At 38.8% G+C, this 18,743-nt stretch overlaps 1 protein-coding gene across 7 annotated transcripts in view; it reads right to left on the bottom strand.

The window, feature by feature from the left end:
• The window catches only part of SUPT3H (SPT3 homolog, SAGA and STAGA complex component), a 437,116-nt gene that overhangs the window by 349,395 nt on the left and 68,978 nt on the right, over positions 1-18,743 (bottom strand). For 3 of the 7 annotated variants that reach the window (XM_066359295.1, XM_066359293.1, XM_066359294.1), the window contains exon 3: positions 10,161-10,208. The exons of the other annotated variants lie outside the window; for them this stretch is intronic. In XM_066359295.1, the coding sequence (XP_066215392.1) occupies positions 10,161-10,208 (48 nt within the window). The remainder of the gene's footprint in view (positions 1-10,160; positions 10,209-18,743) is intronic. 7 annotated transcript variants of the gene reach the window in all.

Genomic DNA, 18,743 nt, shown 5'->3' with positions numbered 1-18,743 from the left:
ACAGACCACGACAAAATTCTGAGCTGAAGGCAGGAAAGCTCAGTGACACTAAAAACCAGAACGCACTGTCGTTTCTACAGGGAGCAATTAGTCATGCCACTATTCATACACCACTCCTGCTAAAGATGAAGATTTCATCTTTAGGGAAATGACAACAGAGAAATTCTGTTTTTCTGAACTCTGAGCATGGTGGGGGGTGGGCGGGGGGCTGTGAGGGATGTCAAACGCATTCTTCAAAACAGAGAAAGACTAATGATAGACCAAATTACAAGACACACACATGCACACTCATCCCAGACTCCCCCTTTGCCCAGCTAACAAAGTACTCAGCCAGGCTGAAGAACCCTAGGCAGACTAAGAGGTTCCTCTCTGGAGAAATTTTCAGCCTAAGAGAACAGAAATCTGTGTGATGCCCCAATAAAAATGGCCAGAACAACTTCTGGTCATCATACAATAAAAATCTACCTGACATACATTTTGGTGCCTAAGTCTTAAATTTAAATAAATAAATAAATAACACCAGAAATAAAAGCCTTAACATAAAAGGTGATACCCAAAACAATGAGAATAACAAGGAAATAAAATGAAGCAGAAAAAATAAAAGGAGCAAAAGAAAGCTTTGAATGATCATAAATATTCTTTATGAGATGAGATATTACATTCATAAAAAGAAACAGGAGAACTTTTTAAAATATAAATAAGTAAATAAACAAATAAATAAAACAGAGAACAGAAAAAGGAGCTTTTGTAAATTAAAGGTATAACTAGAAAAACAAAAAATTAAGTGAAAAATTAGAGGGAACAAGGAAAATTTAAAAGATGAAGTTAAGAATAATCTCCTAGTAATTCAACCAAAACCATAAAGCAGTGGTCCTCAACCCCTGGGCCGCGGACCAGTACCAGTCCGTGGGCCATTTGGTACCGGTCTGCAGAGAAAAAATAAATAACATATTATTTCCATTTTATTTATATTTAAGTCTGAACGATGTTTTATTTTTTAAAAATGATCAGATTCCCTCTGTTACATCCGTCTAAGATTCACTCTTGACGCTTGTCTCCTAAGCTCAACAATTATATTTAAAAATACCACAGTTTTTATGCCGGTCGCAAAATATTTTCTGACATTAACCGGTCCGTGGCCCAAAAAAGGTTGGGGACCACTGCCATAAAGGATGAAAAATGGGATAGAAAGGTAACAAATTTGAAGGACCATTTCAAGAGACCCGACAGCTGAATAACAGCAATTTAAGCAAGAGCAAGAGAGGAAGGGAAGGAGGGAAAAGAAGGAAGGAAGGGAGGGGAGGGGAGGGGAGGAGAGGGGAGGGGAGGGGAGGGGGGAGGGGGAGGAGGGAGGGAGGAACAAAGAGGAGGGAGGGAGGGAGGGAAGGACAGCAGGAAGAAGAGACAAACAAAAACAGGAAGAGACAGAAAGAGAGGCATGGAGAGGAAGAGAGATAGAGATACAGAAAGTAAGTAAGACATTATCAAAGAAATAATTCAAGAAAATTTCCAAGGACTGAAAGGGAAAAGTACACAGCAAGACTCAAATCATGAAACATCAGAACACAACAGATAAAAGACCCTAAAAGTGTCAAAAGTAAGGAGGGGGAAATGGTCACATATAAAGGCTCATAGATTGAAATAGAAGGGGATTTAACAACAACAACAACAACTGTAGCTAGAAAATAGAAAAGCTTTAGCATTTTGAGAGAAAATAATTTACAACCCAAAACTCTATTGTCAAATGATGTGAAATTCATACACAAATGATCTGAAATGTACGTGTATGTAGTCCATTCATTGTGCTTGGCTTCAGAATTCTTTCAACAATAGTTAACATCTAAATTATGTCTTTCTATAACCAAAAAGGAAATTAGACTATTCTTTAAGACCATTCAAAAAGAGTATGAAGAAAAACTGCCAAGAAAAGTGCTCAATACGAGCAGAAAACCAGTTAAAAATTTGCTGTGCGCACCACCCATGTATAGTTCACTAAAATACATCCATGCCTGTCTGTTTCAAGAACAACCTAGCGACAGAATTTACAAGTCCTAAAAAGTCCTCTTGGTAAAGAGTAAAGTGAAATTGGAAAATTAAAATAGACAGACAGGTGTGACAGAAAAGATAAACTTTAAAGCAGAAGAGGATATGCTTCAATAAAATATCACTGCCAATATTTACAGAAAATATTTCTCTAAGGTCACAGTGCTTTCACATGCCTTACACACTGATAAAATGAAACCAGTTCTTGCTTCATTTTACCATTGACAAAAGCCAAGTGAACTGAATAAATTACCCTGATTAAAAAAATAACATTGTTTCTTCCACTAGGATATACTGTCTCCAAAGGTTTAGATATTAATTGGTCTTGAGTGTAAAAGAAAAGGGCCCCAAGAATAAAAATCATCTAGAAGAGAACCTAAATCAAACCATTATCACAAATGTTTTATTTTATAAATTACATTTAAATAAAGAAAAGATCAAATTCAGGGAGAAAGAGAATGGAAATGAGGAAACCACCCACTTGACTGGAAGATGAAGGGGCATATAAAAATTCAACTCTTTGTCCCAAATTTTAAAAAGATTAGATGACAACATGTAAATATTTAATGATTCTCAACCATGTGCCACATGTCATATTACAGACATCTTTAATCCTCATCAACAATAGGCACTGCTTCCATTTTATAGACAGAGAATTAGGCTGAGAAAGGTTAAGTGATTTGCCCAAGATTACAGTTAATAGGGAGAGGAAGTATCTGATTCAATTCTACAATTGATGCTGTTCTAGTCCAGAACTGCTTTATACACAATTTTAAAATGGAATTTTTTACCTTTGCTTGAAAATATGTTTCTGATGCTGTGAAGCCCATAATATTTCTACCAAAATAATGAAACAGCACAGACGCCAGTTGTCTCTATGCTGTCCTTCCGCTCCGTTTCTTAGTTCAGCTTAATATTTACTCATGTCCCACTCTATGACACGCATTGTTCTGGTGCCCACAGTAGTTCCCGATGCAATTTCACACCCAGTAATGGCACAGTGGACACCTAAACATGTAAATTAGAAAGCACTACAAGTTCTACGGTGTACTACAAAGGGGCACCCAAAACAAGAAAAGGTGCCGTCAGAAAAGGTGTACTGGAAAAGGTGACTCCTACACAAGTCCACAAATTTTATTCATTCATTCAAGTATATTTTCTACACTCTTATTATATGCCAGTCACATTTAGTGGTAAGTAACCAGGTGGACAGTAGTGAGTACAGCTTGGGTTGTGAAGAAGAGATCGGGGATAATGTAGTAGAACACTGGAAAACAAGCCAAGAAGGAAAACATTATCAATCTTACCAATTATTCCTGGGAAAACTGGGTCAAAGATCTAATAAGCATTAAAGGAGACCAAAAATGCAATGTGTGAGCCACCATCTTCAATGCGCTATGCATATCAGCTATGAGAGGGGGATTTAGTACTAATCCTACCAAAAGTATCTACCACCATGACACCAAAGCTAGAAAACCACAAATAGAACGGTTATGTATGACTTATATAGACTTTAAAACTTCTGAAAGAAAATAATAAATACTATTACATGTAAATGCAGTATTTCACATTTTAAAAATTGCAATACAAAAATCAAAGGTTTAAAGACATTCCTTTAATATACAGAGATTTTACAACTCAGTAAGAACACATAACTATCTCGTTTAAAATGAGTGAGCAATAACATAATTCACAAAGAATGAGTCTATTTGAAGCAAGGTGGGGATCTAGAAGTCACAGACATATTCTGTACTCAGGTATAATTTGCTGATTAATTGCCAGGGACTGCTGAACCGTTTGAATTGCACTCCCAGAAAACAGCATAAATGAGCAGTTGATTTTAATTTTACTTAATCCACTATTCAACTGTACCGATGCCATCCCCAAATCGCAATCAAAATTAAGTGTACACACAGGAAAAAAAAAAAAAAAATTTATAAATATAATTATTTGGAGAAATTCTTTGAAATGCTGAGTTTACTGGTGGTTTGTTTTTTTTTTAACTGGTGTTTTCAACTTTAAAAAAATTGTTTACATTTGCATTTTTTTTAAATGAGTATGTACTATATTTATAATCAGGAAACAAGTCCCTGACAACAGAGGTGAAGTTGTGGGGCAAGTAGTTACTAACATTTAAACATTTTTCTACATCATTCAGAACTGAAATAGAAACTCAGGTTGCATTAAACTTGCAAAGAGAGATTCAATCATGAAACGCTGACAATCATGAAGCACAAGGCAGAAACAGAGGAAATGAGCTTCAAAAATAAAGCAAATTTTAGATTATGCCAACAAAACCTAAAAGTCACTTCCTTTTCTCTTATTAACAAATGATTAATCACCTATTATTAGCAAGCACATTCCTATTCAGCAATTCCTGTTCGGCAAAGGACACTAAAATTTAAAACATGGCCCATGCCCTCAAAGAAATTTCAATGCAATGACGACATACAAACTAAAACTAAACATACAGATATTAGTATAATATTTACAGAGGCCAGAGGTGGTGGAAAAGTTAAGAAAAGGTGCTAGGCCCTGGCCGGTTGGCTCAGCGGTAGAGCGTCGGCCTAGCGTGCGGAGGACCCGGGTTCGATTCCCGGCCAGGGCACATAGGAGAAGCGCCCATTTGCTTCTCCACCCCTCCGCCGCGCTTTCCTCTCTGTCTCTCTCTTCCCCTCCCGCAGCCAAGGCTCCATTGGAGCAAAGATGGCCCGGGCGCTGGGCATGGCTCTGTGGCCTCTGCCTCAGGCGCTAGAGTGGCTCTGGTCGCAATATGGCGACGCCCAGGATGGGCAGAGCATCGCCCCCTGGGGGGCAGAGCACAGCCCCTGGTGGGCGTGCCGGGTGGATCCCGGTCGGGCGCATGCGGGAGTCTGTCTGACTGTCTCTCCCTGTTTCCAGCTTCAGAAAAAAAAAAAAAAAAAAAAAAAAAAAAAAGAAAAGGTGCTAGGAAGATGAAGATCGATCGCAGGAGTTTTATCAGTAGGATGCTTTAAGCTGCCACAGTCAGTCCTGAATCACACAGTCAATTTTATCAGATAAGCAGTCCCAAAGTCTGAGTCCTTTCCAACGCTAGGACCTTGCTTCTTCTGCATGCTATTTCCTGGTCAGCTCTTTTTAGCGCTATAATTAAATTTTAGCCTACATACCATTATTTGAGTGATTGCCATAACCAAGACTACTCTAAGAACTTTATGATCATTAACTTATTTCTTACAACAGTCCGTAAGGTGGATATTATTGGCCTCATATTTAACACCTTTATTTAAATATAACTTAGATATCATATAATTCACTCATTTAAAGTGTACGATTCGATGGTTTAAGCATAATCACAGACATGAGCATCACCATTACAGTCAATTTAGAACATGTTTTTAGTTTTTAAATTTTTTTCCATTGCTTTGAGAGGGGGAGAAGGAAGAGGGAGACAGAAAGGGAGGGAGGGAGGGAGACAGAGAGAGAGAGAGAGAGAGAGAGAGAGAGGCATCAATTTGTTGTTTCACTTAGTTGTTCACCCAATGATTTGCTTCTCATACGTGCCCTGACCGGGAATAAAACCCCCAACTTCGGTGCACTGGGACAATGTTCTATCTACTGAGAAACCTGGCCAGGGCCCATTTTAAAACATTTTCATCACCTGTAAAAGAAACCCAGTAACCTTAAGTTATCACTCCCCATCCCCCATCCTACTGCCATTCACAGCTCTAAGCAACCACTAATATCTGTCTCTATAAATTTCCCTTTTTAGATCCTCATAGGAGTGAAATAATAGTGTGTGGTCTTTTGCGACTAGCTTCTTTCACTTACCATAATGTTTTCAAGGTTCATCCATGTTGTGGCACGTGTAAGTACTTCAATCCTTTTTGTGGCCAAATAATATTCTGATGTATTAATATATTTTGTTCACCGATTCATTCATTAATGCACACTCAACTTGTTTCTACCTTTCGGATATTAAGGATAATGTTAATATAAATATTTGTGTACAAGTTTCTGTGTTGATGAGTAGCACTGCTGGGTTACATGGTTAACTCTATCTTTAATCATTTAAAGAACCATCATACTGTTTCTGAAAGTAGCTGGACCACTTCACACTCCCACCAGTAGTGGCACTTGCTTCTAGTCACTGTAGTGAGTACAAAATGGTATCTCATGTGGTTTTGATGTGCAAGTCCCTAATTACTAATGATTTTTCTCTAATGACTAATGGTCCATGTGTATATTGGCCCCACTTTTACATGAAAAACTTGAGGTCCAGAAAGATTAAATAAATCGCAGCCAGAAAGCTAGCAAGGGAGAAGCTGCAATTCTAACGCAGGCAGCCTGGTTCCACAGCCCAGAACCTTACATTGTCACTCAGGCGGCCACAGCTCCTTGCATTCCATCCGGGGAAGGGCACCAGCCTCTTCCAAGTAATTCGTTTTCTCCGCTAGAGAAGCAAGTGTCTCAGAAGCCATTCAGAGTTCTCATGTCTCACAGACTAGTTTTGGGTCACATGACTCTTCCTACACCAGTTAGGCTGCCTGGACTAAGCACCAAAGGTCTGATGAGAATAGTCATCATAATAGGTTTAGAATTTCTATGCAAAATCAGGGCTCTTCCAGAGAGAAAGAAAATAAGAATGGCTCTTAATCAGTCATATCAAAAATGCACGCTATGGGGGTATACAAAAACAAAACTTCTGATTTTTGTGGTTATACCATCCTAGAAATGAGAGAAGCAACCGGTTTAAAAGAGTTATCAGTTACTACAGTGCTAGTGTTAATCATATGAGTAAATAGATAATTCACATGTCACTCACTAAGTGACTCAGGCAAAAAAGAAAGTAACCATTTCAATAAAACAAAGAAACTAAGACTTGCACTGGGCTGAAATCTCGTTATGAAAAATTAAGCCTTGACTAAAGGAGCAAAGCATTAAATAAGGAACCTTTATTTGCATATTTTCAAATTGTCAAAATATAAATTAACGGCAGTTTAAAACTGAAAAACAAATAATCATGAATTTAAAAATAGCATTTTAAATTATAAGCCTTCAGCCTGACCAGGCGGTGGCGCAGTGGATAGAGCATGGGACTGGGATGCCAAGGACCCAGGTTTGAGACCCCGAGGTCACCAGCTTGAGCGCGGGCTCATCTGGTTTGAGCAAAAGCTCACCAGCTTGGACCCAAGGTCGCTGGCTCCAGCAAGGGGTTACTCGATCTGCTGAGGGCCCATGGTCAAGGCACATATGAGAAAGCAATCAATGTATAACTAAGGTGTCGCAATGCGCAATGAAAAACTAATGATTGATGCTTCTCATCTCTCCGTTCCCGTCTGTCTGTCCCTGTCTATCCTTCTCTCTGACTCTCTCTCTGTCCCTGTAAAAATAAATAAATAAATAATAAGCCTTCAACATCTCTCTTCTAATAAATTAGCATTGTAATAAATATTTTCATTCACCTTAAAATTTTGTGAGTCTTAGGTAAGTTTTTCTTAAGAATGCAAAGATTAATTTAAAATAATTTTAAGTGCTATTTTACTTAGCAACTATAATAGCAATTATATTTCACAAACCGTATTTTAAGCACTGTACTCATTCATAATGAACAAATGGTTATAATTTGCCATACCTTTTTAAATATATTATTTATAAATTAGCACGTATGCTCCAAAAGTGATGTAACACATATTAGGATTTGCTTCTTGGGAAGAGATCAGAAAATCATCACTGAAATGTGCATTAGAAATACTTTCAAAGTATCTATTCTGAACACTCATTAAAAAAATTTTTTAAGGTAGGGGGAGCAATTAAATAATTACAAACCAGGCCTGCCTTTAGATATAGGCTTTATCATGTAATTATAATGCTGATCATTTTAAAGTATCTAAAATGTCTACGGCATTTTAAAGAGCTAAGCAGAGTTATTTTTAAAATCGAACATATGTGCTTTTTCTGTTTATGCCTTTGGAAAGAACATTCTGTATAATGAAAAACACGACCAAATTTTTCACAGTACATCACTATAACCCTGTAATTGACTTTTGGGGTTGGTTTACTCTATATCTATTTTTGACCATGTAGAAAACAGCCATGATGTGGTAAAAGCCTAAAATGTAAGTCCCAATGCAGGATAACACTGCATTCTGATTAGTATAGAAGTATCATATTTACGCTGGGAAACGTGCCCATTTCACAAGAACATGCCAATGCACAGGAACCTCCTCTTTTTTAATCAAGCCATGCGAACGCCAGCAGCCCCGGTGCCCCGCCCAGCTCTCCAACGGACCCGGATGCTGGATGCCGACCCTCTCCAGTAAGGGCAGCACACGTCCATGTTCTAACCAGTTGTTGGAAATAGCAGTTCTACTTCTATCAGTTCATCTAATGGGAGGTAACACTGAATACTACAATTTCACGTTGTAAATTAACCTTTAAAAATACAAATTAACATTGGCTAGTTACTTTTCTCCTCTCTTAATACAGAATAAATTAAAATCTTAATCTCCCTTTAAAAGTTTTGAACTTATTCAGTGACAAAACAAATGTGTCATTCTTAACAAAAGCACTGTTTTTCTTCATTGAAAAGAAGTAAAAAATATCTTTGAATGAGTCCTCCTGACTTCATTAGTAAAAGTTACATATTAGCAGGTAAAATAAACTAAAAGAGGAGATGCTGTGCAGTTTAAAAATCAGCCCTGTGACACCTACCACAGATTTATCTCCTGTGAGTTGACTCGACCATTCCTTCTTCTCAGTAAATAAACTAAATTCTTTGCAGGATACTGTGGGAGAGTTTTCGAGGGCCAAGTGAAGGAATATGTTTTAGATGGAATCTTCCAAATTGACAGCCTGCCCACTTTTGGAAGGTATTAAAGGGTCCACAGCACTTTATGAATTAGTTGTGGTTTACCTAAAAAATTATGGCCAAAGTTGCTACGGTCAGTGCGCATTCAATATATCCCATTAGACAATGTGCCTTTAAATTTTTTAAATGTATTTAGAAAAAGGACACATTAAGTGACAGCATTCCAGTAGCACTGTTGATTGAATGGCAACCACAATATATCACTTTAAAACATATGAGTGTATTATATACATCAATATTTCTATTAATATTCAGGTCTTTCATAATACAGGATCATTATCTTTTATCCCCAGGTTTTAATTGAACCATTAAAACAATGAATTCATATTAACTGCCTAAGAATATTTAATAGCTTTCCCAACTTGCTGGGGAGCCGTGCTACAAAGATGTCCACAGAATCCTCACTACTTATGGAAAACAGAAAACTTCTGAAAATCCTTATGTGGATGACCTAGATAAAAGCTCATACAAACAACACAAGAATTTCACACCAAGCTGACCTGATAAAAAAAAAAAAACAGCAGAGTCAGAGACCTGCTTGCACAGTGGGAACATGGGACAGCCTAACTGGACAGCACTGGGGACAGTAAGGTAAGTACTAGCAGCAGAGGCTTGACCAGTTTCTGAAAAGAAAGTCCTCATTCAAACAGATCAAACTGTCTACAGAATATTACTTGCAAATTAAATGAGATAACTTTTATAAAAAGTGTTTTTATACACATTTTTAAATTGTCATCACAAAGGAAAATGAAAAAAGCTTACCAGCTACCATTTCTTTCATTGGCTCACTTTCTCAAGAAAATTAAGCAAAGAGAGAGAGAGAGGAAATGAACCCTATGTTATGGAAAGAAAGAGGAATTACCTTCTCATTGAATGACAGGGGAGTATGGGGCAAAATAGTTCCCTCAAAATCACTGAACTGATCCTTCTATTGAAAGAGTTTCCCAACTACGTGAATGCTGTTTGATAACTAAAATTTGGTTATTAAGCTCAAACTATTAAGACACTATTAAATCTAAATTAGAGGCCTGGAAATGTCTAAATTTCAAGTGGAAAAAATCAAATCTAACTGCTGCAAACTTGGAATGATACCAAGACATTTTTACTTTCTCCATTACCTCTTTTAAAGTCCTCAAAGGATAGAATAAACCAGCACAATCTGGTTTGGAAGTCCCCTGTCACTTCCACTTAGCTGGATATTATCCTCCAGTACACTAGCTCAGGTAGGACACAAAAAGACATTTGGCATCCAGGCTCTGACGCTTACCAAATGTGAGACTGAGTAAGTGACTCCACACCAGACTTGTCTCCGAATCTGTAAAATAGGGACCACAGTATTAACCTCAGAGGAATGTAGTAAACCTACAGTTCAATAATTCAATTTATTCAATAAACTTTTATTAAGGACCTACCACTTGCCAAGCACTGAAGCACGCACTTTGGACTAAAAGTCAAGCCTCAAAATCCTTACAATACACTAGGGCAGAGACAATATCTATAATTATTGATGGGCAGTATTATAAACGGTACAACAGAGGCCTAAATTATAGGGTGTGGGAAGGTAGTTGGGAAGGGATTATAATTGACTAAAGTTTTGAAAGTAGAGGTTAATTCTTAAAAAAACAAAATACTGGCCCTGGCAGGTTGGCTCAGATGTAGAGCATCAGCCTGGTGTGTGGAAGTTCCAGGTTTGATTCCTGTCAGGGCACACAGGTGAAGCGACCATCTGCTTCTCCACCCTTCCCCTTCTCTCTTGCTCCCTCTCCCTTACCCTACCATAGCCATGGTTCAAATGGTTCAAGCAATTTGGCCTCTAACGCTGATGATGGCTCCACGGCCTCTGCCTCAGGCGGTAAGAAGAGCTCGGTTGCTGAGTAACAGAGCAACACCCCAGATGGGCAGAGCATTACCCCCCAGTGGGCTTCCCAGGTGGATCCCAGTGGGGTGCATGCAGGAGTCTGTCTCCCTGCCTCCCTACCTTTCAGTTAATAAAAAAAACAAAATATTTTGTTTGCTGGAGCAAAGAATACATGTTGGGGAGTAGATGGTAAAGCCCTGTGAGCTGTAATAAAAAGTAACTTACACAAATATAAGGTACCATTATATCTCAACTAAACAATGACTCACATGCCATATTATACTGATATGTTTACATATCCGTTTCCTGAACCGACAGTGAGCTCAGAGGGAGAGGAGGTAGTACAGTAACTCACACAGTATTTATCTTTGTACCTCTGATCCTTTACTATACTCAAATAAATACTGTTTTTAATTTAAAAAAAAATCTTAGAACCTATCAGTAATATTTTTCACTGCAAAGTAACCAGAAGGTAACCTTCTTTTCAGCACATTTCACTTATTTCTGCATTCTTGCTCTTGAGGTTGAGTCTAAACCACTATTCGTTCGCTCCTAAACTTGAAAATAAGAAGACCTGAGTGTGGATTCAGAGGTTCCTAACAACAAAAACACACCAGACCAAGTCCTAACTGTTTTTGAACTTCAGTCCTTTTATTCTATAAAATGTATTTATTACCATCTACTGTGTCTGTCTCGTGGGGTTTTGATAAGGTTCAAATTAAAAATCAAGTCAGACATGTACACAAACACTTAGTTCCTAAACTGTAAAGGACTTTGCCAATATAAGATATAATTCTCCAGGGGGGTGCCCCTGAAGTTCCTCCTCTCCCAGCCTCTAGATTTAAAAGGATACCCAACTATTTCCCCTCTCCCAACTACCCCTAAGCTCCCTAGTGAAATGAATCAAGGTGGCAACGTGACAACACAGGTAGCCATCTGTATCCCACTGGGAGTTCAAAGTCTCTCACATCAAGGTGGGCAAAATGACATCGTCTATCATTTCAACCACTCCAGCAGCTTTCTAAAATGCACTGTCCTGCAGCCATCCCTAATCTGGTTTAATTTCCAACTGCCAGATAGCCTTCTGCTAAAAACATAAAACTCAGTCACCTGCACAGCTCACAAAAATTAGGGGATATTTTATCGCTTCATATTCGTTTTGAAATAGCCCCTAATTTTTGTGAGCAGTATACTTAAGACCCATGCTGGCTCACTAAAGTCTAGGCTCCTCAATATGGTACCTGTAATCCTTAATTACATGACCTCTATCTACTCATCTGTTGGTATCTTCTTAAACACTCCCATCGCCCACTCAATGTCACCAACAATAAAATCAGTGTTTATTGGACATAGTCACTTTCACAATTCTTTCCTTGTCTCCCTGTACCTCCCAGAAGATTTCAACTGCTGTTTTGCCTAACTCAGAGATCTCTTCCTGAGAGAAACATTTCTAGACTTCTGCAAGCAAAATTAATCCAAATTCATCCTTGAAAACACAGCATTCTGCGTGCACCTCTAATACTGCACTTTCCACCTTATAATTATCTCTGACTTATGTAAAGTTTAAAGGGCCATGTCTTATATACTGCCAGGTTTTACTATCTAAAAAAAAAGCTGCAAAGCAGACACCTTAAACCCATTCATTCAGTAAATAATTAATGATTGCCTATTTTGTGGAAAACAGTTTTGATGCTGGAAATACAGAAAATATAAACAAAAGTCCCTATAATATTAACGTTTATATTATTGTGGGATAGGCAGGCAATAAATAAACAAGTCAATGTATTATAAAGTGCTATGGAAAAATATTAAGTAGGGATATTTGGTGTATGTGAGAAAAATGTTGTTCGGGAACTTATTTTATTAGGTGGCAAAGGAAGGCTTCACTGAGAAGGTCACATTTCAGCAGAGAAATAAGGCGCTGAGGATGTGAGCTATGTAAATCTACAGGAAAAACAGCCCTCCAGACAGAGCAAGAGCTACGAGTAAGAGCAAGGGGCCTGGCACAGGACTACACTCAGCATTTTAGAGGGACTGCAAGGAAACTACTGTACCAGAACAGCTCAACGAGGAGAGGAAGGTCAAAAGGTAACAGGAGAGAGCACAGAGGCCTCCATGGCCCCCGTTAAGTCTTTTACCTTCTACCTGCAGTGAGACATGAAGGCACTGAGTGATTTCAGCTAAAAAAAAAAACAAAAACCTACCATCTCATTTGTGTTTTAAAACATTTAAACAGGCCCTGGCTGGTGACTCAACAGATAGAGCGTTGGCCAGGTGTATGGAGGTCCCAGGTTGGATTCCCAGTCAGGGCACACAGGAGAAGCAACCATTGCCTCTCTCCCTCTCCCCTTTCTGTATCTTGCTCCCACCAGCCAGTGACTCAATTGATTCAAACGTGGCCCCAGGTGCTGAGGATAGTTCGGCTGGTCCAACTATGTCAGCCTCAGGTGCTAAAAATAGCTCAGTACTCAAGCATCGACCCTAGACAGGGTTGCCAGAGCACATGTGGGAGTCTATCTCCCCTCCTCTCACTTAAAAAAAAAACCACACACACACATACATTTATACATTCCAAACATTTAAAGTATGGTTGCAATATGCAAAAGAGAACATAGGGAGAGGAGTTAGTAAATGTATAAAAAGACCAGGCAAGAGATAATGAGACCAGAAATTCACAGTAGGCATGAGAGTGAGGTCAACAACTCCTCTTATGAACTGGACAAAATAGTCAAAAATTAACCATTTCAGCACTGTGGAAATCAAACACAAGAATACAACAAACTAAGAAGCATTTGTTCGTGAAAAATATAGAACTTTAATGGAAAACACCATGTGTGTGTGGTATTTTGCCCAGGTATGCTTCCATTCACCAAACCCCTATCCACAGAGCAGTTGAAGCTGTACAAAAGCAGCTGTAAGAACCAATAGCTTTCCTGCTGTCCCTAAAGAGGGTTCATACTGACTTTGGCCAGTGTGCACATAATGCAATATACAGATAATATAGCACAGAAATGTGCACCGGAAATCTATATCATAATATTAACCAATGTCACCACTATATTTAATTTTAAAAATAAAAATAAAAATAATACAGTGGGTTCACTTAATTTGGAGCACTGTTGGACAAAGTGGCAATCTCAGTGAGACTAGAACAGGAATAACCGGAAGCTCAGCACACCTCAGGCTGTGACCATGTTTAAAACACACAACAGACTGAAGGACTAGCAGGGCTTTAACAGAAAGTTCCAGGAGGTGTGCGAGACAAATATACAAACCAAAAATATGAATGAATGCAGACATTTTTTTTTTGGGGGGGGGGGTTGTATTTTTCTGAAGCTGGAAATGGGGAGGCAGTCAGACTCCCGCATGCGCCCGACCGGGATCCACCCGGCACGCCCACCAAGGGGCAATACTCTGCCCATCTGGGGCGTCGCTCTGTTTCGACCAGAGCCACTCTAGCGCCTGAGGCAGAGGTCATGGAGCCATCCCCAGCGCCCCAGCCAACTTTGCTCCAATGGAGCCTTGGCTGTGGGAGGGGAAGAGAGAGACAGAGAGGAAGGAGGGGGGAGGGTGGAGAAGCAGATGGGCGCCTCTCCTGTGTGCCCCGGCCGGGAATCGAACCCGGGACCTCCGCACGCCAGACCGACGCTCTACCACTGAGCCAACCGGCAGGGCCAATGCAGACATATTTAATATTTACTTATTCTTGTTTTGTGGTCCTTACATTAAATTCTTAAATGCAACCCTTGTCTAGTTTGGGGCTCTCCAATATATCCCACTGCTCTCAAGTTAATTATCATTTTAAAAATAAATTCTAATACCACATAGGAATAGTTCTCACTATTTTAGAGGCGTCTTTCTAAATTACATATAACTATTTTTATCTTGTTGCAAAACACTATACTATTTTTCCTTTACACAGAAAAGGACACTTGAATCAGACAGTCATTAAAGCCTTACAATTAGCCTTGTGATGTCTGGAACCCTAACCTAAAATAAATGTACAGGTTATATAAGCTACCACTCAGAGGAAAAGGTAATTCAGGCACCAGCAAAAATAGATGGAAGTGCTTAGGGTAGTTAGTCCTTATCTCTACTTGCCATAAAGTTTCCATCACCAGTGGCCATGGAGGACAGAGACCAGAAGAGAATGTACAGGGATATATGGTAAAAGAACAGGAATTCAAGCAGGTAGAGACCACAGAGCTCTGGTTAATGCACTACCCTACAAGAACTCGGCAGAACGCAATTCTTGGAATAATTCATATTCTGTGTGCTGACATTTACACAAGAATAGCTCACACTACTTGGCTTTCCCGTTAGGAAATATAAATTAATAATATTTCAAGTCTACAGAGGTCTTTTATCTATTGGTATAAAATACAAATCAAATACTGACCATGTTAAGTATAAACTGTTGCCTTTGAAAAGTTCTATCAGTATCTTACTTCGTTCTAATATTAGGAACTATAAAAATAAGTGGGGGAGGGTGTAATTTGAAAATATTTGGTCAAAGAAAAAGCCCACGATGACTAAAACAAGATGGCAAATGACTTCATCTTCTTTTGGAAAATGACCTCATTATGACAATTAGCTTACCAACTAGCTTCCAAAGCCACTAACAGTAGCTTACAAAGTTACTTTTTCTAACAACTAAAAGTTGATTTCATTTTAAATGTCATTCCACAAGAACTGAATGATATCTTCAAAGTAGTACAACTTATGAGCAAGAATTACATTGAGTAGAGTACAATGATAAGTCTGTGAATTGTTCAATCAAGATAATTATAAAGAATGACAGAATAATCAGATATAAAAAACACTTGACTGTGGCATTCTTGGACAACAAGCAGACACATTTAGGAGAATTGTAAATCATTCATGAATAAAACGGCTAAATAAAAAGTGCTTATTTTGACTTTTAAGCAATATAAAAAACCATTTAATTGACAGAGAAGGTATGATGTAAATTTTTGATAGCTAGTTTATTTCAAAACAGAAAAACAAGTGAATATTTGAGTAATCTTTCAGGAAAAAAAAATTCAGATTATGCATGAAATGTAAAGCTTTCAGGTCCCAAGTACAATGAAAAAAACTGTCACTGATTAAAATTCTTGTGAAATTCCTGTTTCTCAAGTTTATTACCACATATCTTATTTTAAAAGCCCTACAATGATGAAGCCCCTAATATGTCTGTGAATCCCAATTTCTACTCCTACATTCCACACCCACCTCTACTCACTCTATTCAAGTAGATGTAAACCAAAGCAGTCGCAGAGATTAATTTTGACTCAAAAGTAGACCAAGGGAACTGAAGCACAGACTAGTCCTCAAAAGCAATGGAGAAGTTCACAGTAATGTACACATGGTATACAAAGTCTTTTTCTTTTTTTTTTCTTTTTTTTTTTTTTTGTATTTTTCTGAAGCTGGAAACGGGGAGACAGTCAGACAGACTCCCGCATGCACCCGACCGGGATCCACCCGGCACGCCCACCAGGGGGCAATACTCTGCCCAACTGGGGCGTCGCTCTGTTGCAACCAGAGCCACTCTAGCGCCTGAGGCAGAGGCCATGGAGCCATCCCCAGCGCCCGGGCCAACATTGCTCCAATGGAGCCTTGGCTGCAGGAGGGGAAGAGAGAGACAGAGAGGAAGGAGAGGGGGAGGGGTGGAGAAGCAGATGGGCGCTTCTCCTGTGTGCCCTGACCGGGAATCGAACCCAGGACTTCTGCACGCCAGGCCGACGCTCTACCACTGAGCCAACTGGCCAGGGCCTAAAGTCTTTGATTTACTAAATCTTTCCAGCTTATCATCCACCAGTCTTTCACATATACCAGCCCAGTGCAACTACACAACCCTTAGAAAGGCTATGCATATGATGATGCTCTATCTCTTTGGAATTCTCAACTTACCTCCCTTAGTGTTCTACAACCCTCACCTGTATCCCAACCCTGGGACTCAATGAGACCTGAGATACAATGTTGCAAAATAGTTAAACTGCCTAAATTTAAGTCCCTACTCCAAATTGAACTAACTCCTGTCTAATCTTAGCAACGTCCTTATATGTCTGTGCTATAGTTTATCTGTAAACTGTGATAATCATGGTAGCTATCATAGAAGATTGTTGAGGTATAAATGAATTAATGTATATAAAGCCTGAAAAGAGTATGAACCATGCAAGACAGATTATAAATGTTAGCTATAATTATTACCTTAAGATTCAGTTTAAGTATCATACCCAATGCAACTGTTATCCCCTCTACCAACCATTTCAAGTTCTGCTCATCCATTTACTACCTAATACACTTGAATATCCTTTATTCATTCTTTACTTTCAGCACTAAGGACAATCACTACCACATATATTCAGAACACTTAATCAGTACAATGAATGAGAGAATAAATAATATAATGATTCCAAGGCATGTGGTTTTAAGTATAGAAAATCTATAAACCACCAAATCAAGAGGATGTTTACACTGCACAAAAGTAAATGGCTGAGAACAGGCAACACCTGAACTCCCTGTCGTGCACCCTGGTGTGAGGCAAAGAACATCAGGAAGGGAGTGCTGTGTTGTTTTTTTAAAAGCAAAAAGTGCCACCCTGGCTGGTTAGCTCACTGGACAGAGCGTCAGCCCAGCATGTGGACATCCCAGGTTCAATTCCCAGTTAGGGCACACAAGAGAAGCAACCATCTGCTTCTCTTCTCTTCTCTCTCCCCCATCTCTCCCTCTTCCTCTCCCACAGCCAGTAGCTTGATTGGTTCAAGCATCATCCTGGGCATTAACAATAGTTTGGTTGGTTCGATGGTCAGCCTCAGGTGCTAAAAATAGCTTGGTCGACTCATAGTATTGGCCTCAGACAGGGATTGACAAGTGGATCCCAGTTGGAGCACATGTGGGAGTCTATCTCCCCTCCTCTCACTTAAAAAAAAAATGCCATCTTCTCACCAATCGGCATAGTCAAGTGTTCATAGCCCAGCCCAGAAAGAGTGATTTATTTTTCAAATTAATTGCCCAGGAAGGCCACCTTTTAACATATGGAAAGAATATTTATTAAAATCTTATCTAACTCTCAACAACAACTCAAAGTTCATAAGAATACATTGTAAAACACAGACAGCTATAGGGTCTCCTTTTAAATAAGAAAATTAAATTATGAAGGTTACCAAAATAATCATTATTTTATAAACTAAATGGCAAAATTTTAAAGTATCACATATTGCAAACCGAATCAATATTTCTCAAACCTTTCCTCCATGTACTAGAATATGTCAAACCTTTTTGTAATTACCAGTTTTATCTTTAAATTTCCTGTTTAACTTACCTTGATCTTTAATATAACCATGTCTGTAGTTATAATTTTAAAATTACCTATCAGAGATTAAAACTAATGCTTCAAAACTATGAGCCATTTTCATCATGTGCCTTTTGATTACCCTAGCATAGAGCCACAGACCCACAGAAAAGCTGGACAGGCATATCGTCTTCCTTATACAATACCTAGACACACTTGTGCTGCCCACCAGATTTCCATTGACAGGGACATTCCGTTGGCCACAAAACAGTGCTTACGCAACCTTTTGACCTCATTCCTGCTCCGATTTTTAAAGAATAAAGTATTGTGCCCTGGCTGGGTGGCTCAGTTGGTTAGTCGTCCTGTCACCCCGATATGCCAAGGTTGCAGGTTCAGTCACCATTGGTGCACATACATACAAGAATCAATCAATCAATGCATAAATAAGTGGAACAAATCAATGTCTTTCCCTCTCCTTCCCTCCTTCATCTCTCTCTAAAATCAATAAAAGTTTTTAAAAATTAATAGAAAAATGTCTAAAGCACCAAGATATTTTGTAGAATTATAAAGCAATTATATTAAACTAGTGAATATTTAAAAACAAAAGTATAACATACCCTAAAATTAGTAGCCTCTGAAACAAAATAAGTACTAAAATACCATATTTTTCGCTCCACAAGACGCACCTGACCATAAGA

The sequence above is a fragment of the Saccopteryx leptura genome, chromosome 1 (genome assembly GCF_036850995.1).
Source record: "Saccopteryx leptura isolate mSacLep1 chromosome 1, mSacLep1_pri_phased_curated, whole genome shotgun sequence".
In the NCBI taxonomy this organism is placed as follows: domain Eukaryota; kingdom Metazoa; phylum Chordata; class Mammalia; order Chiroptera; family Emballonuridae; genus Saccopteryx; species Saccopteryx leptura.
The sequence above is the reverse complement of the archived record's forward strand: the minus strand, read 5'-3'. Positions and strand labels throughout refer to the sequence as shown.